Source organism: Emys orbicularis, chromosome 24, assembly GCF_028017835.1.
Source record: "Emys orbicularis isolate rEmyOrb1 chromosome 24, rEmyOrb1.hap1, whole genome shotgun sequence".
Lineage (NCBI taxonomy): Eukaryota > Metazoa > Chordata > Testudines > Emydidae > Emys > Emys orbicularis.
Window position 1 is genome coordinate 8,996,057 of NC_088706.1, and position 27,791 is coordinate 9,023,847.

Consider the following 27,791-nt stretch of genomic DNA (forward strand, 5'->3'; position numbering starts at 1 on the left):
AAGCAGCTAGAACAAGATTACAACACCGTCAGGCCAAGATAGAAGAGAAGGAAGGGGGGGAAGAGGGAGATTTTGAGAGTAGCCACCAGGTAGGAGGATCTTCCAGGTTCAGTCTTCAAAGGTCGGGTAGATGCCCTGGCTGTGAGATAATATTCTGCACCTGAACAGGACCTCTGGCTCCATCTCTCTCAGGCTTAATTAATGCATCACTCCCTTACACAGAGGGTCAAATTAATGCAGATTTTTTCAAACTTCCCACCCCAATTGTGCCATGAGATGAGCACAGGCAGGCCTGAGCACCCATGCAGAGGGGCTCTGCCCAGGGGACCACCTGCCCACATTTCACTGCAGGGTCAGACCCTTAGATGTCAAATGTGAAGTACCTATGTGGCCTGATGTCGAGTTGCAAGCGTGTCCAACTCCCACAGTGATCAGTGGGAGCTGCTGGTTGATCAGCTCCTCTTGAAGAGTCAGGCCACTTATTACGGGACCTAAATACGGACCTGAGGCCAACCTTTTAAAACACATCCTCCCGCAAGGACGCACTGAGCCGGTGGCAGGCTTACAATCCAAGAGTCCCAGCTGTCTGCAATTTCAACCACTAGCTCATGGTTCTCCTGAGGAATGTCGTAGGGGCGTAATACGTTCCCAATCCGCAGCAACAAAACTGAGCCTTTTGCGCTCACCCCGCCAGCAGCGTCGGCCACGGCAGGCGAGGCACTGTTTCCCTCCCCGAGCTTCCCCAGGCAGTCTGAAGACCAGTGAGCACTGCTGGGTCTGCTTCCAATATTTTAATGAGTCGCTACATCGTACACTCATAATTATAAAAGAATAAGAATCCATAAAAATATTTTCTTTTCATAATACGCACTTAAAATACTCGAGGGCAAGTTGATGTGGTTCATTAGGATGGGTTTCTTTTTTTCTTCGCCCCTGGCAGAACCCTTGGCGTGGGGGGTGGGTGCGACCCTGAGGTGCAATTGCTCGACCCCCCCTCCCTGGAACTGCAGTTCCCGTTGAGTAGGAAAATAAAAACCAGAAGAGTGTTCACCAAATAGATGCGCGAGGGAAACAGTCACTGACCCGCAGAGAACTGAAGCACAGCCAATTTCAGTGCACGTCTGAAAGCTCAGGGCATGGTTGAGGAGAGAAAGGCAGGGTCGGGACACAGCACGAAGAAGGGTAGAGGGGCGGGAAGGAGAGAGAAGGGGGGGGGAAGTAGTTGCATAAATATCCATTGTGTGTGGCAAAATCCAGATGCTGCTGCTGCCATGCGCTCTGTTGGCACGGTTCTGCCCGCGAGCAGAGAAAGGTGCCCGAGGATGCTGACTGTCGCCAACCCCAGCTGCTTCCCCCAATCTGCTATGCAAAATTAATTTAAAAAAAAAAAACGACTAGTGTTGCATGCTTCTACGGAGCTCTTCTCAGATCCCAGGGCTCAGATACTCGTCACATACGGGCCAGGAAGCAGCAGCAGTGATCGGACTCCACAGGACGCAGCAGTGGATCACCCTCTCCCCTCTCCCTCCTGGCTTAAGGCAGCTTGCTGATTTGCCTCGTCCATCTCCAGCACAGGCACGGAGTTCTTGCAGGTGAGTGGAGGTGCAGTGGAAGGAAAAAGGAAAGAGGCAGACCTCAGCCTCTGGAGACACTCCACTGATTTCCCAGCGTAGAGGGAGTAGCAGCAAAAAAAAGCATTAACAGCCAGGCCAGAGAGGAGAGCGGCTGAGCAGGGCAGAGCTCCAGCTGGAAAGTGAAGGAAGGTGGCACTGTCCAGAGGAAACAGGAGGGGTGACTTCCACCCTCCCCCTCACTGGAGGCAGCACCCCTGTTTGGGGGTGGGCACTCAGTGATTTGTGCACTGGATGAGGAGGCTTTTGGGCTGGGGGGGGGGGCAGCGGCAGGAGGCAGAGTTGAGCTGTCAGTGTCCAACAGTTTGCAGAGGCCTGTGCGCTCAGAGGTATTCTTGTAGAAAGTGCAGCAGTGTGATTTCATAATGCTCTCCGGACTCGGGGCACCGAATACTGTGTCTCTCGTTGGGGTAGATCTGCCAGAAGCAAAAGGGATGGCCGTTAACTAGGAATAAGTCATAGAATCATAGAATCTCAGGGCTGGAAGGGACCTCAGGAGGTCATCCAGTCCAACCCCCTGCTCAAAGCAGGACCAACCCCCAACTAAATCATCCCAGCCAGGGCTTTGTCAAGCCTGACCTTAAAAACCTCTAAGGAAGGAGATTCCACCACCTCCCTAGGGAACCCATTCCAGTGCTTCACCACCCTCCTAGTGAAATAGTGTTTCCTAATATCCAACCTAGACCTCCCCCACTGCAACTTGAGACCATTACTCCTTGTTCTGTCATCTGGTACCACTGAGAACAGTCTAGATCCATCCTCTTTGGAACCCCCTTTCAGGTAGTTGAAAGCAGCTATCAAATCCCCCCTCATTCTTCTCTTCTGCAGACTAAACAATCCCAGTTCCCTCAGCCTCTCCTCATAAGTCATGTGCTCCAGCCCCCTAATCATTTTTGTTGCCCTCCGCTGGACTCTTTCCAATTTTTCCACATCCTTCTTGTAGTGTGGGGCCCAAAACTGGACACAGTACTCCAGATGAGGCCTCACCAATGTTGAATAGAGGGGAATGCCCCTACTTATACAGCCCAAAATGCCGTTAGCCTTCTTGGCAACAAGGGAACACTGTTGACTCATATCCAGCTTCTCGTCCACTGTAACCCCTAGGTCCTTTTCTGCAGAACTGCTGCCTAGCCACTCGGTCCCTAGTCTGTAACAGTGCATGGGATTCTTCTGTCCTAAGTGCAGGACTCTGCATTTGTCCTTGCTGAACCTCATCAGGTTTCTTTTGGCCCAATCCTCTAATTAGTCTAGGTCCCTCTGTATCCTATCCCTACCCTCCAGCGTATCTACCTCTCCCCCCAACTTAGTGTCATCTGCAAAATTGCTGCGGGTGCAGTCCATGCCATCCTCCAGATCATTAATGAAGATATTGAACAAAACCGGCCCCAGGACCCACCCTTGGGGCACTCCGCTTAATACCGGCTACCAACTAGACATGGAGCCATTCCCTCCCGTTAGCCTGCCTCTCGGTTCAGAAGATGTAGTCCATTTTAGGGGAGCAAATGACGGTTCGGAGAGACAGCGACCCCGGCGCTCCATTACGGTGGCATGCTATCTGCGAGCCAAAGGCCTGAGAAGCCTACTCAGTGGCATCAGCAGAAGTATCTACTGCCAGAGGGCAGAGGCCACCTGGGGAAATGAGATTCCCAGCCGTAGAGTGCAGGGGAAGAAGGACAAACACCAGCCAAGAGGGTGAGAGTCCAGATTCCGAACTACTACTCAGTATTGGAACACGCAGTGGATCAAGCAGTGACAGAGTGCCACCTACTGGCCAGGCCTGTGCAGTCAGCTGCCAACAAGCCAGTCCCACAGGAAGTCATAGGAGAGAGAACTCTGCTTCTCCAGATGAAAGAGCATCCACACTCCACTCATATTTCCCCTTGGGGGGGTGGAGGAGGGGAGTTTTCCATTGCCTCCAGGCTAAAGAGACCTTCCCACCTCACTCCAGTCCCTCCTACCTGCAGCTGGTAAGGCTTTCCAGCCCGGATTAGCTGGGAGACCAGAAAGTTGGTGTGAAAAAAGTGCACATTTTCATCCAGAAACCCATGGAGGATCAGCAAGCGGTTTGGCCTGGAGATGCGACAGGATGAGAATCAGAGCAAAGCCCTGCAGGAGCCCTGAGCGGGGAGCTGCCAGCCAGCCCCTAGCCCACTTGGCATGGCACAGTGCCACAGGCTTGGAGTCCTGCCTCTTCCCTGTGGGTGAGCACAATGCCACCCCGGCTCGCTGCAGAAGGCAGCGATGAGCCGAGCAGAAATAAGGCTACATGGGGCCTGGAACCACCCAAACAAACCTTCAGGGCCCTCTGGACAGATGTTCTCCAAGCTGAACAGACTCTTCCCCAACTAGACCCTCTAGTTAGACTCCCTGGTCATCATCTTCCTGCATCTTGATCTTCCTTCCAAGTAAGGCAGCTCAGCTCAACCCAGCAGGAAGGTGATGTGTCCTGCTCTGGCCAGGACTCTTCTCCCTGGGAGACTTGGACTCACTGGTGGCCAGTGTACCTGACATGCTCTACACTGGCCAGTGCTGGCGGAGCGGAGTTTCAGGAACCAGGGAGGAGAACCCAAGGCACAATCAACAAACCAGGAAGGATTATTCCTGTGAGCTTTTTAATAACGTCAACACCCGCCCCACACGCCAGAAAGCATTACAGATTCTCTACCACTCCTCACAGTGCAGGTGCCCAGAGGGTGGGCTTCCAATTATAAGCATCCAACCCCGCAGTACTCACTCATTGGGGAGTTTTTCTACATGCAGCGCCACCGAGCCGGCCTCATAACCTTGCTGGTTGTTCTCTGGGACATCCATGTACCGCTCGGTGTATCCAGTATCGTACGCCATCCAAACCGTGACAGGGGCACCTGCTATAGCAACCTGCCAAACAGGTAACGGGGAGGGGTGTCATTTTTCCTTTTCTAGGACATTTTTGGGGGCGGGGGGGGGAGAGCCCATCTGTTTCTGCAAGTGGTGATTCTCCCCTGCCAACCCATGTCATTTGCACCGGAGTATCCCACAACCAGGGAGTCAGGGACTTAGAGGTCTGGATGGTTGGTGAATTTCTTCCCCCATTTGTTATTTTCCTTCCAATTCAAGAATTAAAATCACTACTGCAGTGCTGGCAGTAACAGTCTCACGGGAAGCTGTGCTACAGCTAGTTGCTGGGGGATGCAATGTCATTAAACCTTTTTGGGGCAGGGACTGTCTTTGTACAGCACCTGGCACAATGGGGTCCTGCCCCAGGACTGGGGCTCTTAGGTGCTATGATCACACAAATAATCTGCTGTCTCAGCACACTCTAGTGTCTCCCCCCGCACAGTGCCTAAACCCCACCTGCTGGAGTCCCCACATGCCACGCCTGGTCTGAAACCCAGAGCCTAAGTGTGATGCACGCTGACCTGCCGGATTCTGGGGAGGAGCTCTGGCGTGCTAGCAGCAGGCTGAGGTGAAGGGACTTTTCACACTTCACTACAGTCTGGGTCCACAAGCCACCAAGGGCAGCAAAGAGTAAAGGCCACTGACAGGTTCAGAGCCCTAGTCCTCCCTGCCCGGTATTATTCCTCCCAGACACAGCAGGGACTTAGAGAAGGACATCCGACCCTAGCCAGACTCACCTTGAATACATGGGGCTTACAGATAAGGCCCATGAGGGAGAGGAAGCCCCCGTAAGACCAGCCATGTATGGCTACCCGACTCAGGTCAATGAACCCGTATTTTTCTGCTACGTAATGTAAACCTTCCACCTGGTCCTCTATCTCCACCTGACCCTAGGAGGAGGCAACAGGAAGGCGTAAGGTCAGTTTGTCTCCTCCCTTGTAACTGAAGAGACACCGAACAAGGCAGCGAGGGAAATACACACAAACAGAGTCAGGCTGTTCTAAGAGACGGGAAGAGGGAAGGAAGTGAAAGGAGACACCGTAAAACAGGATATTACCATCTGGTTTTTAAGGGCCCCTTCAAATTTGAGTCCTCGCTGGCAAGAGCCCCTTCCATCAATCACCACCACAGCGTAGCCTAGAGACGCTAGCGTGTTGAGCCTTAGGTACTTAATACCTTTGAAGGAGTTATTCACTAACTGCACCTAGAGCAGGAGAAAGGACAAGTCACAGGGAACGTTCCCCCAGTGAAATCTTTAGCCTTTCAGCCCTACGCACGCCACTAGAGGCCACCAACAGTAGCAACTGAGTGTGGCTGGGCTCTGTACTAGCAGAAAGGGCCATTCCCAAATTCCAACAGGTTCTGAGCTGGGCAACCAAGTTTGCCAGATGGGCAAAAGCCATTAACTAGGGAAGTTATGCAATTATGGATTAAATGGGAGAAGCCATCTGCAGTTCACCAAAGGGGGTTTACAATACTCCAGGCAAAGGTGTCCAATTCCAATCATGCAGAGTGCTTCCCCACCCCCGACAGAGCTGAGCTATGGAGAGCTCTGTCCTGGACCGCACCACCAGGCTCACGGAGGAGAGCCAAGGTCAGCGGTTGGTCCTGGCCGTGGCTGGGTCGTTACCTGAGGGCCTCCATAGACGAACAGCACCGTGGGGTGCTTCTTTCCAGGCTGGACGTTATGAGGTTTGTAGACCATCCCGTAGAGCTCTACGTCCGACTGGGTACGGAAGTGAAAGATTTCGGGGGGGATGTAATCTGCAGGACAGCCTGCGGGAAACAGTTCAGACGCTAGCTACCAGGCTAAGGACAACATGCTTTCATCATCCTCCCCAGCCCAAACCAGGTGAGTTCGACCTTTGCCCAACGTGCCTCAGACCAGGGGTCCCTCCCCACCTTCCCTTTCAGGATGAACAGACTGTCCCAGATCTTAGCAAAACCTCCTTTACAAGAGCCCCTCTCCGCCTGCACCTGGGAACTGACCACCCGCAGCGCTGGGACAACCCAATACAAAACTTCACCAAGTTGTGCTCCGAGCCCCTCGTACCATGCACAGCCCAGTGTGACCCTGTAAGGGGAGAGGAGGATGGGGTGGAGGGAGAAAGCCTTCCCAGCAGGCTGCAACAGCTGCTGTGAGCTGAAAATAATTCTTTATGGGCACCAAAAGCAGGAGTACAGGAGGAGCCAGCAGCTACACACATTCCTTGGATGAAGCAGTCAGTGGATCCCCACCCATCCAGTCTCTGCAGACCATCACAGGAAAGAACTCCAGGTTCACATGCAGCCGTTAACCTGGCACCCTGTAAGGAGTGTGACAACTTCTACAAGGGGTGGGTAGTACCAATGTATAGCATTAGGGCCCCTCTGGCCCCAGCAATGCCCAGTCTGTGTCAAGCAATCCACTGAAGAGATCTCTCCAAGGATTTCACAACTTCACCATGGCAGGGTGGAAATCAGCCAGGTCATTTGCCATCTACCGGTCTTTGCCTCTCCCTTTCCATCCCGTTCAGTTACGGGTCTCCGTGATGCTCTCCTGGCTAGGTCGCCTAGCACAGAGGGGATTGGGGAAGGACTTACTGGCTGCTTCCATCATGCTGGCCCAGAACTTGGGCTGTTTGTGGAGCGGGTCGTCAGCTGAGCCGTTCAGTTTGTAGACGTGCACGCAGGGCGGGGTGCTGACGCTGCTGTAGTGGCTGATGAACATGTCAAAGTTCTACAGACAAGAAACAGTTGATGGGGGTTAAGCGAAGATGGTTATTCCCTCAGGCCACTTCAGTGGGGGTCTGTATCCCTATCAGGGCCTTGAGAACTAGCCAACGCTTATTCCCCCCCGCCCCAACCCCCCCCCCATGCCTTCCTCTCTGGGGCATATTAACATCACTACTCCTCCAGAGGAGTAAGTCCATCATGAAGCCTTCCAAATGAGCACCAGCATGGACCTCTACTTCCCATGATGGTATCTATGGAGTCCCATCAGGAGATCATGGTAGGAACCGGATCACTCCCATCAGAGTCCAGCAGAGCAGTCACAAGCAGCCACGGCATCTAAGGGAGCCCTCATGGATCATTACTAGCCAGGACTCATACTAGCCGGAAGATAGGGAGCCTACATGGTATCCTATGAACGGGGCAAACAGACCTGGCTCATAGAGCAGCTGTGAGAGAAGCCCAGTGTGGTGAGCCGTACAATCTCGCCCGGGGACTCGTAATTGACCAGATAGAGGTGGTGCTCCAATGGGGTGTCCTTCGTGCCTTGGAAGTACACCAGCTTCGTCTCCTCATTCACCCAGATCTGCCAAGAGAACAGAGGGCTCAGTGTCAAAGGAAAACAGCTGACTGCTCCCTGCCCCCACTGCAACGATCTGTCACCAGGCAAAGTCAGGGACAGTACTTGGTCCTGCTAATGAAGGCAGGGGACTGGACTCAATGACCTTTCAAGGTCCCTTCCAGTTCTATGAGATAGCTGACTTTATATATGGAGATATACCTTAAATCAAACACATCACAGCGGTACAGGGTGCTTGTGGTATTAATGGTTAGCGCATGAGGTCTGTTGATCTGGTAAGTTACAGAACATACACAGTGCTTCTAGAAGACAGGATAAAGCCCAGTCCTTTGCACCGGAGGAGACAGCCAGCTGTCCAGAGGAAGCCTCACTGTGCCTATGTGCTAAAGAGCAAAGCCAGGAAAAGAGGATGTTCTGGCTCTGTTCATTCTGACTGAAACCCTGTTTGAGCACAGATGCATCCACCCAGTGTTCCAGCATTGCTTCCCTGACCAGCACGCACCTCCAACATTTCTGTCCAGCCACCATGCTATACGTTCATGCTCTACACTCCTTGCGGGGGGCGGAATAGCCACTACCCCATGACAGAGTCCCAAACCCAATTCAACTGCATGTCTCTGTTTAATCATCGGTCCAGATCAAGCCGTTTCTAAAACGATCTGGCCGGCCAGCCTGGAGGAGGTCACACTGCGTTAGAATTGTACCGCTAGACTAGAATAGGGCTTTTAAACGGAGTTCTAGCAGCGCTTCGCTCCATAGCTAGCCGGCCCGTTTTAGAAAGTTCACGGGGAACTTAAGGTTTCTGAATCCCGAATGCTATTCTTAGCCCAGCCTAGTTGCAGTCTGCAGCAGAGTTTGGCCAGCATGGCGCTGGGGGGGGGGGGGGGGGGGGGAAGAGAGAAAGAGATCCGTCTACATTAGCCAAGAAGACAGGGATAGAACCCTGCAGAGCAACAAATGCATTGAAATAATTGCTGCCAGTACAATTTCAGCCATCGTGTGCACAGAACAATACTGTGGCCAAAAACAAACAGCACATCCCACATGGATTCTCTGGGTGAGGGACAGAAGATGAATTCCAGAGTGGGGAAAAGCCGCTGAGACTAGCTGCATGCCCTCAAGAGTGTGAAGTGAGTGAAAATCCAAGTTAATTGGGGCTGAGCAGACAGGCTTGTAATTTCAGTTGAAACCGACTGGGTCGGAGCGATTAGGTTGAGGGCCACCTCATTCTTAAAGCAGAAAGGAACCGGGCCTTCCATAAGTCAGTAACAGGCTAATAAAACACCTATCTGGCTATTCTGTAGATACACAGTTCCCTCCTCTCCACCATCTCACTAAATCCCCCAGCCTGTTTCTCAAAACGCTCGGCAGAGGGATCAGCTAGATGGAAGCAGATAATTCCAAGCACCGGGCAACGTCCCCGATTCCCAAATGCCTTTTGGGGTTAAAATGCTGCAAACCAGCCCCACGATGGGTTTGCACAAAATGTCTTTTCGTGGCTATTAAACCTCACTCTACTCCTTTTTATGGCCTGACCCACGTGGTTTCCCAGAAGGAGCAATAAGAGACCTGATTAAAGGCAATCAGCTTTCTGTGCACTCGGCTACAGTGCTCCTGGGGGAAGCGAAGGCAGCAATAAAAAAAGGAAACTAGAAACAAAATGAAGCCTAAACGGTTGTAGCTGGTCCCAAGAGCCTGTAGCACAAGGTACATGCTAGGATTGTGGGCAGTGAGTACAGAAGCAGAGCACTGCAAGAGAAAATAAAGGTAACCGGTACCTTGGATCCATGCCTCGCCAACACCTCCCATTCCCCACTGGTCAGGGCGACCTCCTCTTTGATAGGACATTTGAAGTCTTCTAGAAAAGAGGGAGTGCAAGGATGAGACACAGATCCCCACCGCCAGAGAACAAGAGCTGAGTACATTCAGAAATGCCCTCCTGACGAGGGTGAGGCAGAAAGGAGGGGGAACATTCCTCGGAGTTGGGAGGGGATTTGCACTCACCTTCGCTAAGGACATATGGCTGAGTCCAGTCATAGCTGCTCTGCCTTAGGATGGCTGTGACTCTGTACAAGTGACAGAAACCGGTCTTGCATTCGTTGGCTCGGATGAAGCAGAGCTCTTCTTCCTCACCCTCCAGTTGGGCAAAAGGATAAAAGATATCGTGAACCTAGCAGACAAGAGATGGACAAAAGCACCATGAGCCAGGCAGCCCCTATGCTGGAATAACACAGCAGAAGCACAGCTTAGGGAGCCAACACTAACCCATGCACTTTCATGGGAAATCAAAATGACAGATGGTGGGGAAAGCCGGATCCTCACTTACCGTCTCACCAAAGGAAAGCCCTGCGTGCTCAAAAAAACCAGGCAGGTCAGCCTTTCCATCTGGCCCCAGGACACAAGTGAGCCCACGAGGCCTTTCAAATGCCCATGTCCAGCAGACACACCCTCCACCCCCACCCCTCCCATGTAATTTTTTAAAACCAAGCTGCGTCAGACTGACAGCCCCGGGGACTGAAGTCCTGTTTATTCACAGAACAAGGATAGCCCTGAGAATGCAAACTCTGTCCCCTCGTCCCGTGTCCATCAACTACCTAAACCCTGACAGAGGAACCAATTCTAGGGCTGAGGATAGTTCATTCTTCAAGATCCCTTCACTCCTTGACCTCTCTGCCAGAACCTTCACGAAGAAGTCAATTAGCACCACAGCGAAGGAGGTCTGCAAGGAGGAGAGCTGTCTACTAAGAGTCAGACTCACTAACTCATTTCACTCTGGCCACTCAACTGCCATGAACTGTCTTTTCCAACCTAGGCTTGAACCAGTAACTCAGAGGGGACCGTTCTTTATTATCCCACTACCAGTCCTTTGAACAATCAGAGTTTGACATGGGTCAGAGTACCCATGGACATTATCAGTCTCCTAGGGCTACCTGCATCGGCAAAGGCCAAGCTGGTTGCACGTCTCACACTCAAGAGGATGGGGGGAAAACCCAGAGGCCCGTTTCTAATTTGGGACAGCCCCGTGCCCTTACATTTATCCACACATCTGTGACTTCTTCATAGATCACGTATGGCTGGACGTTTTCTGGCACGGCTTTGGCAAATTCGATGCGCTGCTCCTCACTTTCTGGTACTGGGATAAAGAGCGCTGGAGGCAGGAGAACTAGCTGGAGCCGTTGCTGAGGTCTGTCTAGGAACATGGCCCAGGCGCTGGGAAAGAAAGAAGTTAGCAAAGGTGAAATTGACAGCATTGCAGAACAGAGATCTCGGCTGTCAAGAACACACTAGCTTTTCCTCGGCTGAGGAGGGGATTTAGGCTCCCCCTCATTTCGGCCTTACATATTTATTGGAAAGACTCATAACTTTGAATCCCAAGGCATCCATGGTATTGTACATGGGTAACATACAGGCAGGTTGTTTGGGAGATTTGCTAGAATGGCCATTTACAAAGAAACTCAATTAGCAGAGCTGCATTTTTAGAATTTAACTTTTCAGTGAGCAGTCCCGCTCCATGGGTAGCGGGGGCCACTTGTATTATCATGAGCTCCCAAAACAAAACGAGAAACTAAAATAACTACTTTGCAGCTTCCTTGCTGCCTGGCTATGCGAGTGGGGAAAGGAACAGACCAAAGATCAGTGCAAACTGAAGGAGTTGCTCCAGTCTCAGCTTCCTGTCTCTCAAGGGAGACAGCTGATTAATCAGGAGTGGTGCTCTATTGCAGTCCTCCTGGCTAGAGGAGGCAGGTCATCATTGCTTGGTTTGGATACCCCTCAGGCCTGTGTCCACAGCAGAAGAGATTTATAAAACTGGGAAAGATGAAGGAGCAGGTTCTCCCATGAACGATACCCTGCTGATCATGACCTGATTTCATAAACGCATGAGTACTGCCTACCTCGATGAGCCCTAGTGCATGGCAGTTGTATCATGAAGTAGAAAGCTGCCTTGTGGTTCCTATGTAACGCTGAGTAAACCTAGCGCTAGGGCATGGTGAATTAATCAAGAACGGGCCCAAAGGAAAGTGCAGCATCATGCTCCAGTTACTGATCAGCCACAGAAATTACATCTTCTGAAAACAATTTATAAATAGCCAAAACAAGTATGATCTGGATTGAAGCCTGCCAAAACCTTAGCAAGCTTTTTAAGCAAAATTAAAGAGATTTTAGTAGGAAAGAATTTTTTTTCAGATGCTATTTTGGGGTCCTGTAACAATTTTAAAGAAAAAGAGAGCCACAGCATGTCTGAGAATCATCCAGGTTTGCGTGGGGGAAGGGGAAAAATGAACATGACGTGGTTCTTGTACTTGGAAAAGCAAATCACTGAGCCGGGACCTTCACCTCCAAGGTCGCTGGACTATTTTTCTGTTGTACTTGGAAACAAAGATATACTGTCAAAGGAAAGCATGTCGGGAACCATGTAGCTAAATCTGCCAGGCACCCCTTAGAAAATACACACACCCTAATACAAGAGCCCCTTCCCATCTAGCCAAACAAGAAGTTCCCCAATACAGATTCACTCAGTCCTTCAGGGCTGGATGTTATGACCATTAACAACTTCTATAGCTATGTCAGCTGAGAGACTAACGTTCCAGAAGTGTAAGCTAGGCCTCTGCAGAGATAAAGGAGTTCTCCCAATATACAGAATGCACAAAAGACTAGGTGCATTGTGGGAATTTTTCACCTTCCTCTAATGCATCTGGCATGGTCACAGACAGCGGCAGGACAAATCATTGTTCCATTTAATGATGTGACCCTTTATAAAGTTCTCATTTCCTATCAGGAGTGTTGTGTCCATGTGCCTATGGGTTAACTGTCCTAGTCATGGAATTTTAATTGAATTCCCGGGGGGGGGGGGGGGGGGGGGTTGGTCGCACTTAATACATCAATGTCATTTACACTTGTGGCAGTGTTACGGTTCTGGCTTAAAACCCACAGAAGCTAGAAAACATGAAGCCCTTCACTCTGTCCTCCACTTGGTCAGTTACTACATGTGCTGTGTAAGGTCATATTATTGCAGGGGCTGAGTCAAGCGCAGCCAAGACTGGCTTTTGTGGGTTTAAAACCAGGCCTTTATGGTGGAAGGTGAGAGGCAAATTTCTTCAGTGAGTGGCTGTAATAGCTCAGTAAACTGGTGGGGCGGGTGAGGGGTAGTGTGTGGTAGAAAAACTATGTACTATTTGCCATCTCTGGTCCATCCAGCCCGTGCGATGTACTCCACCGTAGGGAACAATGTGGCAAAAGGCTGTACCAGCTCCTTGTCCTGAGCGCACACAATCTGCAACAAGAGACCAAAAAAGAGTATTAAAAAACTAGGATGTTCCAACATTGTGGGCTGGTCTACAATGAAAACTTAGATCAGCCTAGCTATGTCTCTGAGGGGTGTGAAAAACTCACATCCCTGAGAAATGTAGCTAAGCCAAACGAACACCAGGTTTAGACAGTGCTAGGTCAACGGAAAAAGAATTTTGTCGACCTAGCTACCGCCCCTCAGGGAGATGGATTACCTATGCTGACGGGAGAACCCTCCTGTTGCAAGTATCAGAGGGTATTCACCCACGAAAGCTTATGCGCCAATATGTCTGTTAGTCTATAAGGTGCCACAGGACTCTGTTGCTCCTGTTGCAGTAGTCACTGCTTACCTTTCCCTGGCTGTCCATTTTAAACTCTGCCAGTTTTAATGAGATCTTGGGATTTTTGCTACCTGCAGAGGAAGAAGCAATGAGAGAGAACACCATTATCAGATGGCAAGCGGTCGGAGCATCCCAGGAGAACAAAAATCTGAGCCTGATGCTATCTGGCTCTGTGTGGATATACACCTGGGGAATGGCATTGCTGGTGTGGAGATAAGAGATTCCATGTGTGGAGAAGTATGCCTGCCCATGTGAATGAATGCATGGGCAAGCATTCCCAGTATGGAGAAGGTGGGATTCCAAGTGTACTCAGCAATATGGCAAAGGGATACCCTCCATCTCGTAACAGCAATCCCTTTACTTAAGTTGGACTTTAGCTGTCCTTCCTGCAATGAACTTTGTGCTGACAGATTCAGAGACTGTCCTGAATATTTATGGACCTTCTCCTAAATCCTGGTAAGTATCTAGATTAATAATGCAAAGTCGATAGCACAGATGATGCTTCAGCCTGCATGAGGAGGCAGCAGCTGCATTAGTCGCTCCCCTGCGCCTCACTGACCTGTCCTGGGGTACCGATAGGAATCGGTTTTTCTCTCCTCCAGGGCAGGTGAAGGAACATGAATTATCTCCACCTCTGACTCGTCCACTTCTTCATACAAGATCCGCAGCGTTTTCCAACCCTCTGAACCTAGGACAAGACAAGGTAGGTCTGTTTGCCATCACGCAGTTTCCCAACTGTATCGGCTTGCAAGGACCACCACAGCAGCACATACTGGGCCTACTGGTTTTCCACATCTCCCTTAGGGTCATGCCGCACCTACGAACTATTCACACAAATATTTACCAGCACACAGTGCACATCCCATAATGAATGACCTGGAACTCAGCACCTTAAAGGGGCCAGTAATTATGTTACCAATGCAGCTTGGCCTCTCCAGGGCTAAGCAAAGCACTGACCTTCTAGGGTGGCTGTGGGGCACCACCAGTACCCTGTGAACCGATCAAACTCCTCCTGGATGACAAATGTGGCTACACCTGCCGATTTGGGGTCATCTAACACGTTGGATAAACCTGCAGATAAAAGAGAGCAGAGAGCGGTTGAAGTTAATAGAAAGACTGAGCCAGAAAGGGAATGAGACTCAGATGAAAAACAGAGGAGTAAATCCTTCTGGTCAGACTCTTGTTGTAAGAGGTGATTCTCCTCCAGATGTGGAGGAGCAGTTCCTGTTACCTTTATGGCAATAAGTCATCCGTTTCTCCTCTCCTGTCTCGATATTTGCTACCCACAAGTCATTGTTATTGATGAATGAAAAGACGGAGGGGTCGGCAGGGCAGATCTTGGGATCCATTCGAGGTCCTGTGCACTGGGTCTTGATTTCCAGGGGCTTCATTGGAGACACCTGGGGAAATAAGGCACATGATGTGCCCCTATTCTGCTTTCAGCTTCAAACAAAGGCACAAACTTCTCGATAGATCCAGCCCACCCACAAGGGAACCAAGACCAAGAAAACAAGACTAGATGGCAGACCAGAGCCAAGGTCTGACTCAAGAGGTATTCACTATGGGAACACCACGCTGAGCTGCGGAATCCCTCAAACCTCCCACACAGCCGTTAGCAGACCCACCATGAAGCCATTCTGGCCCCCATCTCGACAGTGGAAGAGGCTGTTGCTGGCCTGGAAAAGAAAGAGGCCGCTCTCGCTGTGGAAATCGTAGGAAGTGATTCCAAAGACCCCGAGACGCTTGCGTTCCCTCAGGAGTTCTTCTTCCCTAGAGTACATCCCATGGTGAGGGGTTGCCTGGTTGCGAACGACAGAGAGAGACAATCTGCAAGTCTGAAGGAATGGCAACACTTTATTAATGAGACCAGCTAATCCAGGAGTGGCCAGAATGTAACCCACTAGCCAAATGCAGCCAGCAGTCCTACAGCACGGCCATCACCATCTTTAGTGTGAAAGCGTGGCCCACAAAGGCTACACCCCCATGACCTTCCAATTGCAATGTCCCCATCTAGATCTGAGCCAAAGGCTTGGACCTGTAGTCTATGAATGGCACCTCCACCTTAAAACTGAGGAAGAGCTGCCGCTTGTTTATGCAAATTAGGAGCAGCCAATTCACCTAATGACATTATCCATGTCCTCTCATATACAGCTTCCAAGTCAGACACTGCAAACAACTGCTATTCCAGGAATCTTAAGTTAGTTTCAAGGGGACTGAGAAGATCCAAGTGTAGTTCCAGGCACTTGAAATCTCTGCTTAGCAGAAGACCTGAGAAGTCAAAAGCCAGTCCCATACCTTCCACCCTCTTGTTGCTGAGGCTGGCGAATTATTAATGGTACCAGAACACCAGGCCCCTGTGAAGATAGGGAGCGGGAATCCATTTCCCTTCCTAATTCAATCTGGTTTATGTGAGTCTAGCTGGCAATGTATGTTTAGAATGCAGACAGCAGATTGATCCTTATTCCACACATTTGATAAAAGTACAAAGTTATCAAAAATAAACATGGTAATCAATGTGCAAATGGAGGGAGGGCAGGTGGGGGAGTCTGGCCAAGACAGCCAGAGCTCTGGTCTATTCTCCCAACAGTTTATGTTACTGGTTTATAACTGGAGGTAGACTGCAGGCAACAGGAGACTTAGGTACAGTGTTAAACCAGTCCTTGCCCTGCCAGCTGTTGTTCCATGCTCTCACTGCCAGCCCCATGCCTGGCACACCAGCCACTCTCCTGTATTACTGGGGAAGGCATCTTCCTACACAGCACTCTACCAATGCCATGCCCACAGCACCAAGCCCTGCTCCTTGTTCCTGCCTTACATGCCACTTCACCGAACTCCAACATACCAGCTACCACTCCAACATCCTACTGTCAGCCTGGGTCCCCACGCACCACCACAGCAAAGAGGATGTTGCAGCGCCTCACCTGAAAGTGATCCAGCATCTGTTTCCATGACAAGAGTAGCAGGGCCTCTTTCCGTACTTTTTTGGGAATCTCTGAGTAAAGAAGGGAATTCTCCCGGCTACCATATGGCATCCCTGTATGGAAGAACAAAACAAAACAATCATGGCAATTTCAGAGACGTCAGCCAGGACGAACCCAGGAAAGGCAGATACACAAGGCCATTTTCTTAAATATTCAGGAAGACTAGATGGCTCGGGAGCTTTTTAAGAGGTGTCTTTCTCAACCTGCTCTTACACAGTCCACTTACTGCCTAGGGTCCAAACGCTTTAGTTTTATTAACATGCAAATTTTTCAAGAGGACTAAGTCCTACTCAATCCCTCTCCCAGCTTTGGCTGCTCCTAGGGTTCCTCTCTACAGTCGGCTCAGCCGCCACCCTAGATCCTCACTCTAGAGAGCTGACCCCTGTAGCTGTGTGTGTCCGAGTCAGCAGAACCCTCTTAACATTCCTCAGCACAACGAAGATCTGCTAACCGGAAAGAGCGTTCCAACAAACACAGCCAGCCTGTTACAGCTTTAGGTCCTAGAGACCAGGTTCAAATGTGGCTTTGTTGAATACTGGCCAAAAGGCATTGCTATATGCTGGCTGTTCAGTGGCCATGGTAAAATGAAGTTATTTGTGCCGGTCCAATTTCCAACCTCAAAAACCTAACATAGCTGGCAACTATGTTGGCAGTTTCAGCAGAGGCACCAGAGACAATGAATGTTTCCTTTCACCTTTACTGGTGGGGACGCTCTAGATCAAGGCTGTAGTACACTGACAGGATGCCATGTGGGGGAAGCTTCCCATGCTACTGTCCCTGTGGCCTCTATTCTGTGCAGGAAAGGAAGCCTTCAGTCTCCAAGCCTGTTATTCTGTCACTAAATTCACTTTACAACAATTAACATTTAAATATAGTTATAAGTACTCAGGAAGCAAAGCAACTTATGAGCATACAATCTTCAGAGATGCAGAAACACTGAAATGCTGAGCATGTGGTGTTTAATATAAGCAGCATCTGCCATGATACAACACGAGAATCTATGGGAACAGCCCAGGAAAGATCTAACATGTTCAAACAGAACAGGCTGCAGTCAGGGACACAGACAATACTACAGATGCATTCTCAAGGCCGTGACTACAACCACCTGTGAACCTCCAGATCCATCTATGGATATTCTCGTACTGTACTAATATTATCTATGACGACTCTACTGTCAGTATTTGCAAAAGAATTGTCCCCCAGTTTTCAATACTTAGTATTTTGGTCCTTAAATGAAGTCGAAAAGATGCTCAGCTCTGATATCAAAGTTTTCCAAAGGTCGAATAGAAAATATTTACTCGCTCCTCCCCACTCCTCAATGGGCATACTCCAATAAGATCCACACTGATGCTTGGAAAGCAATACTTATGCTAAATGTGGGAAAATACTGGTATGCTGCTTTTAAGCATATTGGTGAAATGTCAACAGGCACATCTCTTAAATCAGAATCAGATTCTTCACAATACCTACCTAATGCAGTACGGATCAAATAGAACGGGCAACTCAACCCCAGCTTAATGAGGCTGTAATAGAGTAGGAAGGTTTTACCCTATATTGTGGGAATGCCTTGAAGTTAAGATATTTTGAAATCGAATTACTAGACACTGCTTTGAAATACACCTCTACCCCGATATAACGAGACCCGATATAACACGAATTCGGATATAATGTGGTAAAGCAGCGCTCGGGGGGGCGGGGGGGGCTGCGCACTCCAGTGGATCAAAGCAAGTTCGATATAATGTGGTTTCACCTATAACGTGGTAAGATTTTTTAGCTCCCGAGGACAGCGTTATATCGAGGTAGAGGTGTAGTCGGCCAACATCTAATCTGCTCCTGTGTTTCATATATCTTCTTGGGGAGCAATGAAAATTAAACATCAAACATATGGATATATCATCTAACACTGGGTACTAGAATCATCATGGTCATTCTACTGTGCGACTTCAGCTAGGAAGATGAATTAGAAACTCCTGACACGATGGAGAAAAATTACTAACATTAAATGAGACTCAAGCCAACTACAGCAGAATCTCAGTTACAAACACCTCGGGAATGGAGGTTGTTCATAACTCTGAACAAAACACTATGGCTGTTCTTTCAAAAGTTTACAACTGAACATTGACTTAATACAACTTTGTAACTTTACTATGCAGAAGAAAAACACTGCTTTTAACCATCTTAATTTAAATGAAACAAGCACAGAAACAGTTTCCTTAACTTGTCCAAAAAAAATTAAACTTTCCCTTTATTTTTATTTTTTTTTAATAATTAACGTTTAACACAGTACTGTACTGTATTTGCCCTGGTTTTTTTTGTCTCTGCTACTGCCCAATTGCGTACTTCCAGTTCCAAATGAGGTGTGTGGTTGACCGGTCAGTTCGTAACTCTTGTGTTCCTAACTCTGAGGTCCTACTGTACTTAAATATCTGGCTACCTTTTGTCACTTACACCAAAGAACCAGCACCAAGGGGATCTAACGTGTCTATTCTGGTCTGACACATGGACAAACTTAATTAATGAAGAGCCATTATTGTCCATACTCTCTCACTAAGGAACCCACATGCTTTTCCCTCCCTCTTAACACATCTGTTTAACTTGTTTGCAGGGTGCCTGTTCCACTAATTTCTCTATGAAAATGTACGGAGGACTACAATAAGTAACAGTCACAGGCACACAAGAGTTACCAGAATGGGTCATACCATTGGTCCATCAAATCCAGTATCCAAGGCTTCAAAAGAAAATGGGCCACTGCAGGGAAAAATGGTCAGTTGTGTGGAGTGTCGCACATGGGGGAAGTTCTTTACTGAGCCCTGTAATGATCAGCTTTTGCCCTGGAGCACGAAATATTTCCCTTTCACAGCCTGTAAAACTAATTACTACTGACCATAAAATTATCCAGCCCATATAAAATCCAGCCACTGTATTTAACTGTTGCTTATTAGTTTCATCATGGTTCTGCCTATAACTATAAACTGGTACAGCACAAAGATCTGCCTTCTCTCAAGTCTCTGGTAAGGAACAGAATATTTCTCTAGGAAACATCATTAATACCCAACACTTATCTAGTTATTTTTCCTCTTGTCAAAGTATTTACAAGCACTGATTTATCCTCACAACACCCACAGCGAGGTCAGGCTCTTCCAGTTTATTGGGCAAAACAGCAACAAGACTGACTGATGGGCTGCCTCTATGAAAAAAAACTGATATCACCTGGCCAATCAAAGAAATGCACTGGGCTTGCAAGGATACAATAATCATAGGGAGAGTTATCAGGTCCCTGGATAGCCAACCTGCTTAAAGAACCAAATTATCCCCATTTTTTTGAGGTAAACTCCATAGTTCGGAGAACTGACCAAACCAAGTCCACATGAGAAATGAAAAGAGGCAGTGGCACACAGAGGTTCCAAGCTGGGGCCCTATTTGGGTCAGCCACTATACGCAAGCAGTCAGCTAGTCCTTGCCCTGAAGAGTGTCCAGTCTAAACAAAGGGTAGGAGAGAGGCAGGCTTATCTCCATTTAACACATGGGGAACTGAGGCATGGAGAGATTAAGTGACTAGCCCAAGATCATACAAGAAGCCTACACCAGAGCCAGGAACTGAACCCAAATCTTCTGAGTCCCAATCCAGTGCTTTAACCACAAGACCATCCTTTCTTTTTCCCTTCCTCTCTGGCACCGAGCTGCCTAGTGATGAATGGAGACGTCAGCCAACAAAGCTTACCCTCCTGACACAGAGACGGGTTTGGCTCTGCCAAGGGACTATCAAGGTGACCTACTAAGGAAGGTGGTTGGCTGAAGCCAGGCTTACCCAGATAGTAAAGGCGATGAGAATGTGGGCTGGATTCTTCTGTTTTCTGGACAAATTGGAAATCATGGGGCGCCTTGTTCACTATCATGCCTGAATACTTCCTGCTGCTGTGAATAATGTCACGCAGCCCATCCCACGAATGCTTCTCCACCAGGAACTGGGAAGGCGCGTCCTCCATCTCGACCACTTCAGTGCTGTCTGACAGCACATCCACTGCAGTCATCCTCTCTTCCCCCTCGGAACTGGTCAAGAAACTGAGAAAGAAGGTGGGGGAGATGAATTAATGTGGGGAATCGGATTAGGCACACTCCATCCGCTCACAGGGAGCTCTGAGCATTCAGCTAACTTCTAAGGACACATCCTAAAGTTACCTACACATTCATAAAGGTTACCAGTTAAACGTAAACAGTACCAGATGGAAAGGAATACTCCATTCTCCCACGCCCAACTTGGTAAAGGATGCTAACTGAGCCCAAGACTCATTTGCAGGACTTCTTCCAGGAAAAAAGTCAACTGTTAAATCAGAAAGGGCAGGAAAGCATCTGGTGTAGCAAGTGCTTAATCATTTGACCTAAGTGAAACATACTCCAGGCATTTAGATGGGATAGGTCCTGATTGGAAGATACCATCAATGTATGGGTGAGCACACAGAGAAACTTCTGACCTGTGGGAATACAGAAGTAAAGTCCCCTTCCTGTCCTGCAGAGATCAGATAAACATCTCAAATAGGTTTAGCGAAGGCATGACACCTGCCTTACTTGAAGTGCTGCTGCAACCAGGAGTGAAGTGGCACAAATGACAAAATAAGATACCAGTGCAATTGAGTTGGCTAATGGAAAGTGGCACAGGAATAATGGATATCCTGGACTCCTACTGCATAACCAGCAGGAATCCCTCATTGATTTCCCAAGTATCACATTATATAAAACCCACAACCCATCTCCCATAGTCATAAAACCTTCCAGTTCAGCCCCTCCAGCCATTAGGCACTTCTGGGAGGTGCACAGTCCAGAAGCAGGATACACTACCCTTGATCAACCTTATTCCAGATGAGGCAAGGGCCCACAAGTCAGAGTAGGGACCTTATTCTCAGTGGAACCGGGGCCCAGGGAGCATAGATCCAGGTAACCCAAGAGCAAGCTAATTTGCAAGACTCATTTTCTTCTTTAAAAAGTGACATTTCTGTAATGGCACCCTCAAGTCACCGCAGCACTAGTCCCTTTATTATTTCCTAGTCCTATTTATTAACATGGTATCTGAGCACCTCAATCTTGTATGTATTTATCCTCACAACACCACATGAGGTAGGCCAATGCTTTTATCAAGTGCTACTTTACAAATAAGAATTGACACAGTGAGGTAACCTGTGCTGGAGCAGGGAATGAACCCGTGTCTCAGGCTAACACCCAGGAGCGGCTCTATGTTTTTTTGCCACCCCAAGCACGGCAGGCAGGGGGCTTTCGGCGGCGCACCTGCGGGAGGTCCGGTGGTAATGCGGATTCGGCGGCATGCCTGCGGGAGGTCCACCAGTCCCGCGGCTAGCCGCCACCGAATTGCCGCCGAAGCCGCGGGACTGGCAGACCTCCCGCAGGCATTCCGCCGAAGGCAGCCTGACTGCCGCCCTCACGGCGACTGGCAGGCCGCCCCCCCCCGCGACTTGCCGCCCCAGGCATGTGCTTGGTGCGCTGGTGCCTGGAGCCGCCCCTGCTAACACCCTAACCGCTGGACCATCTTTCTTCATGGTCATCTTATGGGGTCAAGGCTCCTACTCTGGGACATTTAGCTATTCGTGGGTATCTGAAGATTTCAGTTTGCTGGAAAATAAATGAAACCAGAGAGGTCTCATCACCTTGACAGAATCACCATCTTGGATGCTGCATCAATATAACAATGTAGTAAATAAGGGCTATAGGAGTTTAAAAAGGAGTCAATGCAGCTTGCCCCTTAAGAGATTTGTCTGCATTCCGACAGGAGAACATCCTACCATGTGCCTGTCAGACTTGAGTATTTAATTTGCATGAAATATACACCAACTCTTTGAAAGTGCAGCCTCAGCACCACACAGGACCTGAACAAGCCCTCTCCCAGTTTGATTCTGGCGGGAGTTGGGGGTGGGTGGTTAATTCATAAACCAGTGTTAGATCGTTTCATCTCAATCCACTTTATCTCACAAATGATTCTGCCAGGAAATCTCTCAGCACTCCTGGGGGACTCCCCACTACCTTCCAATAGCCTTTTCAGAATAAAGTTTTCTTCCCTACGTCTTGATCTCATTTGACTATCAATTAGACATTCTGTCCTATAGAATTATGCCTTTCAACGGTCAAGCACAATGACAACTCGATTTCCCTCTTAATGAATAAATACCTCTTGTGACGTCAAACACACAAACCTCTTTTCCTTTAACCAAGAGGGAAAAGGAAAGTCTTTACAGTTCCTCCTCCAATCTGTTACTTTCCTGACTTCATTCTGAGAGACTAACCTGAGATTAGGCAAGTAGCAATCCAAACCACACACAGAATCTGCTGCCTGAGACCCAGTAAGTGGAGTGGGCTCTGCATAACCAGCAGACCAGACCACAGTACACGAGGCCAGAAAAACTGAACTAAAATACAGCTTGGCTCCATTAACTTACAGCTACAGAGTAAAATGGCAGCTTCCAATTCCTGAGTCTCTCAGTGGTGCAGAGAACAAAATACAATGTGGAAGCTACAGAAAGGGGATCTCAAAATAAACCTCTCCCCACTACTTCTAATATCTATGACCCTGAAGCCAACCAACAAAACAAATCACAGCTTGAAAATTAAACAAAGAAAAGTACTTTCCAATCAGACCACGGCAGGCAGCACAAGTAAAGCCAAAGTGGCAGAGACAGCTGACAACGTGATGAAACGTTGGACCAAGCTTTGAGGAACTTTCTCCCAAGACTTTGCAGAGTGTCAACAGTCTTGAGTCTGTCCAGTGTGAATGCAGAACCATGCAGGGGGAATTAAATTCAGTCTAATGTCCTTCCCCTTCAAAGTAACTAATACTGTGTTTCAAGGCAAACTGCTGCCTATCAAAAATACATCACAGAGAACATAAGGATATAAAAAGGGATAGAGCAGTGATTTGGGTACACGCCTCTCTTCCCAAATCCCACTGCAGCTTGGATCTTAAAAGTCTGCTCAGCTGGTAAAACAAAATAGCTTTCATGCAACTGAAGACATTCCACCCTACAGCTAATTCCCACCCAATTGGTGAAGCCTCTTCAAGGTTAGTGACGTGATCATTCAAACAACACTGCTCCTCACAAGAAGGGCTTTCAAGGCCAGATCAGGTTTCAGGGACCTAAGTCTAGTACAGTCCATTCACACCCAGATTTTACATACTTGCAACCACCCACTCCACAGTGACTAACCACACTGCTCCCCTTCCTGGTGAATTTTGTCTGTAGAACACACTGTGATTGAGGCCTGGTCTACACTTAAAATTTAGGTTGACATAGCTACAGCACTCAGGGGTGAGAAAAATCCACACTCCTGAGCACCACAGCTACGCCGACCTAACCCCTGGTGTAGATGCAGCCTAGGTCAATGGAAGAATGCGTCTGTTGACCTAGCTACAGTCACTCGGGGAGGTGGTTTTCCCACAGCAATGGAAAAAACCCTTCCATCGCTGCAGCGTGCATCTACACGATGGGGTTAAACTGGCATAGTTACAGCACCACAGATATGCTGCTCAAGACCCTGCAGCATAGACATGGCCCAAGATCCAAGATGATCTCAGTGGAAGCGGAACAGTCAGCCTTTAATCCTACGTTCAGTATTCCTCAGCCACAACACAAAAGAGTCTGAAGATGTCCGAATATACTGTTTTACCATCCTGCTTAATCTGACACATCTGACAAGGTTACATGGCTGCAGGTTTTGGGGAGGGGGGAAATTTAATAAAGTTAGGCCAAAGAGAAACAGCAAAGGTAGGGGAGCAAGGAGCATTAGGGTAGACAAATGCAGACAAAGACCTTTTAAAGCCTGAAACCTAAATTCAGTAGGAAAGAGGTAATTTTCCTCAAACATTTCAGGCACTCTCAATACAGTTGGACACAGGATGCCATGGGCAGAATTAACAGGTGGTGGTTTATTGTGTCCATCACTCATTCAGAATGTTGACTGTAGCCCTCTGACCACTTGGTCCCAAAGGCCACAAAGATCCCGATAGAGACCAGGAAAGTTACCTTCTCCAACTTCCTGCAGTCTCGTTTTCCAGACGAACCCTCTTTATCTTCTGCATTAACTACTCAGCGAGCCTTGGGCAAGACAGGAAACTAGATGAGGAGAGAGAGAAAGAACAGATCTCATGTAACCGCAGTTCCCCCTGGCATGGGAATGAAATACTGTAAAAGGAGTCCTCCATCAATCATGTTGCTGACACAGCCTGGGGCCTACCGAGCCGCTTCCTGGGGATATCTTTGCTTTGCAGTCCAGTTCCATCCCAATGAACCCATATGGGATATTAATACCCAGATATTTTAAGAGGTGGATTTCCTCGCTCCTCAGCACCAAAGCTCAGTGTATGCAGTGAACAATGCAGGTAGTCAGCAGCTTTTTCTTCTGCCAAATTCCCAGTTAAAATCTTCTGAATGATCTCAATCTTTAATGCCCAGATTGCTGTAAGGCCCTAGAGTAGAGAGAGTACTCAAGTCTGTTGCATATATTTCAGGCACCAGCTCCACCAAGAATATAACCCCCACTTGTTTACAGAGCTGGCAATCCTCTGTCTCAGCAACAGCCTGATGACTGCGACAAACCATCCAGGGTCATTGGTATTTACAAGATGTTATTGCTCCTTAAGACCGTAAGGAGGAATGGGTCTTTAATGCATAACTCTTCCCTCACCCAAAATCCTAGCCAAGAAAATCCTGAAAGTACAATGAGACCTCCCCCTCATCTCCCATCCCCTTGTAGAGCTTTGGATTGTAAATACGCCCCAGATCTGCAGCACTAACAGCCTTCACTAACAGACCCCTGGGCCTGTCCAAACAACCACCACCTCTTATCCCCCCAACAGTACACTAGGGGAGGCTAGGTACAGAGGCTATTAAACTTGCCCTCTCCATGAGGGAGAGCTCCAGGCAATGATGTTCCCTGACTCTGGAAAGCTCAAAGTGGGGCTAGGCAGAAACAGCCAGTATTTTGGGGACAGTTTTAGATGCGCGTATGAACCACATCAGGACTGGAATTGGGTCTGACCCAATGGACACCCTTTTACAATCCCTTAGGGGATCAAACTCTATGCAGAAGAGCCACAGCAGTGCCGATGGCTCCCAACTGAAGATGACCCAAACTAATGGGACCTAAGAAATCAGAAATCTGGCAGAGAGGCTGAGGAGATGGGCAATTATAATCTTGTCAGCAAGACCCTGGACTGCTGCTGCATCTGCAAGCCCCACAAAGATGCTGTCACCCCCAGGCCCAACAGCCTTAAATGGTTCCCTGTGTTGTCTGGAAGCTCTGAGACCTACCTACCCCAAAATAGGCAAATCAATAAGAATTTGCACAGAGAGGAATAGGGCTTGGCATGGAGCAGCTGCCAACAGCGACTGGCATTAACGGCAAGGCGGAGAAGCCCTGCCCAAGCTCCTGTCACAGGCAAGGCCAGAGAAGCGGTTATTTCTCTGTAGGAGGGAGCCGGCTGCCAAGGCAATGCCCGGCAAAGAGGGCAGCTGGAACGTGTGTCACTGTAACCTCCGGCCCAGCTGCCAAAAGGGTGAGTCGACGCTTGCCTGCGACAATAAGGAGTGAGCACATTCCTCACCCCCCCCCCTCCACCCGCACCCCCAGGAGGCAGCCAGGGGAGCAGACTCCCCCACCCTCCAAGAGACTGGGGGGGGGGAAGGGGGAGAGTGACATCCCCCCACCCCCAGGGCAATAGGGGCGAGGCTCCCCATTCCTCCCAGGAAATCTGGGGAGAGGGAGCCAGTGACACAGCCCCCGCCCCCCAAGGCACTAGGGGGGCCCCCATCCTTCTGGGCAATGGGGACAGAGGCCCAGCCAGAGACAGCCCCTCCCCCGGGGCAGAGCCCACCCCCCCTCCGCGCCATAGCCCCTGCGGGAGAGGGACAGTGACCCCGCCCCTCATGTGGGGGGCAGTGACCCCGCCCCTCCCTCAGGCTGGGGAGGGGGAGTCAGAGCCCCGGCGGGGAGGGGCGTCTCCCCCCCGTACTCACCCCGGGGCTTGGCGTCCTCCCCCGGCCGGGGCGGCTCCTCAGCGGGGAGGGGAGGGGCGGTGGCGCCTTCACTCCCGCTCCATGTCCCGGGCACTCAGACAGCAGCCCCGGAAACGGGGAGGGGAAGGGGGGGCAACTTGCTCAGGCGCGACCTTTAACCCGGAGGCGGAAGTGCCCCGGTCTCGGGGTGGAGAGGGGAGGTCCGCCAGGAACCAGCCCGCCCCTGGGAGGGGCACCAGGGAGAAGAGCTTGGGAGGAACCACTCTCGAGGATAGGGGAGCTTGGGCGCAACCATTGTACCGTGGGGAGGGGAAGCCAACATTCCAGAAGAGGGATGGAATCGTTCAGCCGGGAATTTGAGGGTCCATGGAGGGAACTAAACCTAATGGGAGGAGGATGAAAGAGGCTTCTGTCCCCCTCCTGGAGCCTGGGCGCGCTCTCGCCCAGCCCTCCCTCTTTCCCACACAGGCGTTGGTTTAGTCCTCAGAATACCTTTCGTAGGCACTACCCCCTTCCAAGACATAGCAAATGGTACATTCCTAGAGTTGGGCTGTTCTCCTGTAGCATTCTCAGAAAAGAGCTGTCAGAAGCGCGTTGGTGGTATAGTGGTTAGCATAGCTGCCTTCCAAGCAGTTGACCCGGGTTCGATTCCCGGCCAACGCAGCTCCGTGTGTTTTTTTTTTTAATTCATTCAAAAATTAAATTTAAACAATAGTTGTTAATTGCTTAGTTGTAAGTAATGATCAACCTTTATTCTAATAAGCAGTAATGAATGAAGAATGCTTAACACTAGGGGGCACAGGAATTCTCTTCAGGGTCATGGTATTTAACTTGAAATTAAAATCAAGATTCTTTTTTTATTGATTAATAAACCTTGATGTTCAATGAGCATGAAACTGAGAAAATAGAAATAAAAAAAAAATTGAACATGTTCCCGCCCGGGATCGAACCGGGGACCTTTCGCGTGTGAGGCGAACGTGATAACCGCTACACTACGGAAACCCATGTGCAAAAGGTTTGTCATAAATTGTGATATCCCTTATAAATCTGTGTGTTCTGGGCTATTGCTGAAAATTCTCAGAAATAATTAATGTTAGAAACCCAGAGGTTATTTGATATTTATTTTGCAGTCACACTCAGAGCAAACACAGAAGAACAAGTCAAGCAGCACTTTAAGAATGTAAAGTACAATGTAAGCCCTAATTATTCTTCATTTATTAATTATGGGGTGGTTTATTATTAATTAACAACACATAATAATAATGTGTTTACAGTAAGTTAAAGTTCACAAAACAAGCTGGAAAACTAGGGTGTAATATCAACACTAAATATTATAGATTTGTGACTGATTCCAAAATATTTTGATT

At 49.0% G+C, this 27,791-nt stretch overlaps 1 protein-coding gene and 2 non-coding genes across 3 annotated transcripts; 1 reads left to right on the top strand and 2 right to left on the bottom strand.

Annotated features, from left to right (window-relative positions):
* Nucleotides 1-776: 776 nt before the first annotated feature.
* On the bottom strand, nucleotides 777-26,481 carry DPP9 (dipeptidyl peptidase 9). Its single transcript, XM_065421933.1, has 21 exons — nucleotides 26,425-26,481; nucleotides 24,433-24,522; nucleotides 20,217-20,470; nucleotides 16,349-16,461; nucleotides 15,053-15,226; nucleotides 14,659-14,827; nucleotides 14,385-14,498; nucleotides 13,987-14,115; nucleotides 13,437-13,498; nucleotides 12,972-13,072; nucleotides 10,833-11,010; nucleotides 9,805-9,970; nucleotides 9,579-9,658; nucleotides 7,654-7,806; nucleotides 7,092-7,227; nucleotides 6,139-6,284; nucleotides 5,566-5,712; nucleotides 5,246-5,398; nucleotides 4,366-4,508; nucleotides 3,590-3,701; nucleotides 777-2,047 (listed from the first exon to the last, which is right to left on the bottom strand). The coding sequence occupies exons 2-21, from the start codon at nucleotides 24,486-24,488 to the stop codon at nucleotides 1,955-1,957; spliced, it is 2,679 nt and encodes an 892-aa protein (XP_065278005.1). The 5' UTR covers nucleotides 24,489-24,522; nucleotides 26,425-26,481; the 3' UTR covers nucleotides 777-1,954.
* A 534-nt stretch (nucleotides 26,482-27,015) lies between these two features.
* On the top strand, nucleotides 27,016-27,087 carry TRNAG-UCC (transfer RNA glycine (anticodon UCC)). The gene has a single exon. It is a non-coding gene; the product is annotated as a tRNA-Gly (tRNA).
* Nucleotides 27,088-27,353: 266 nt separating this feature from the next.
* TRNAV-CAC (transfer RNA valine (anticodon CAC)) lies at nucleotides 27,354-27,426 on the bottom strand. The gene has a single exon. It is a non-coding gene; the product is annotated as a tRNA-Val (tRNA).
* Between the last annotated feature and the right edge of the window lie 365 nt (nucleotides 27,427-27,791).

Bases quoted from the DNA above. Each gene is read 5' to 3' on its own strand.
- DPP9 (XM_065421933.1), bottom strand. From the start codon at position 24,488: ATGCAGAAGATAAAGAGGGTTCGTCTGGAAAACGAGACTGCAGGAAGT. The intron at 7,228-7,653 runs GTCTGTTTGCCC...TCTTGTCTGTAG, and splicing joins ACAGCTGCTCTATGAGCCAG to AACTTTGACATGTTCATCAG. The intron at 3,702-4,365 runs GTGAGTACTGCG...TCGCATCTCCAG, and splicing joins GTAGAAAAACTCCCCAATGA to GCCAAACCGCTTGCTGATCC.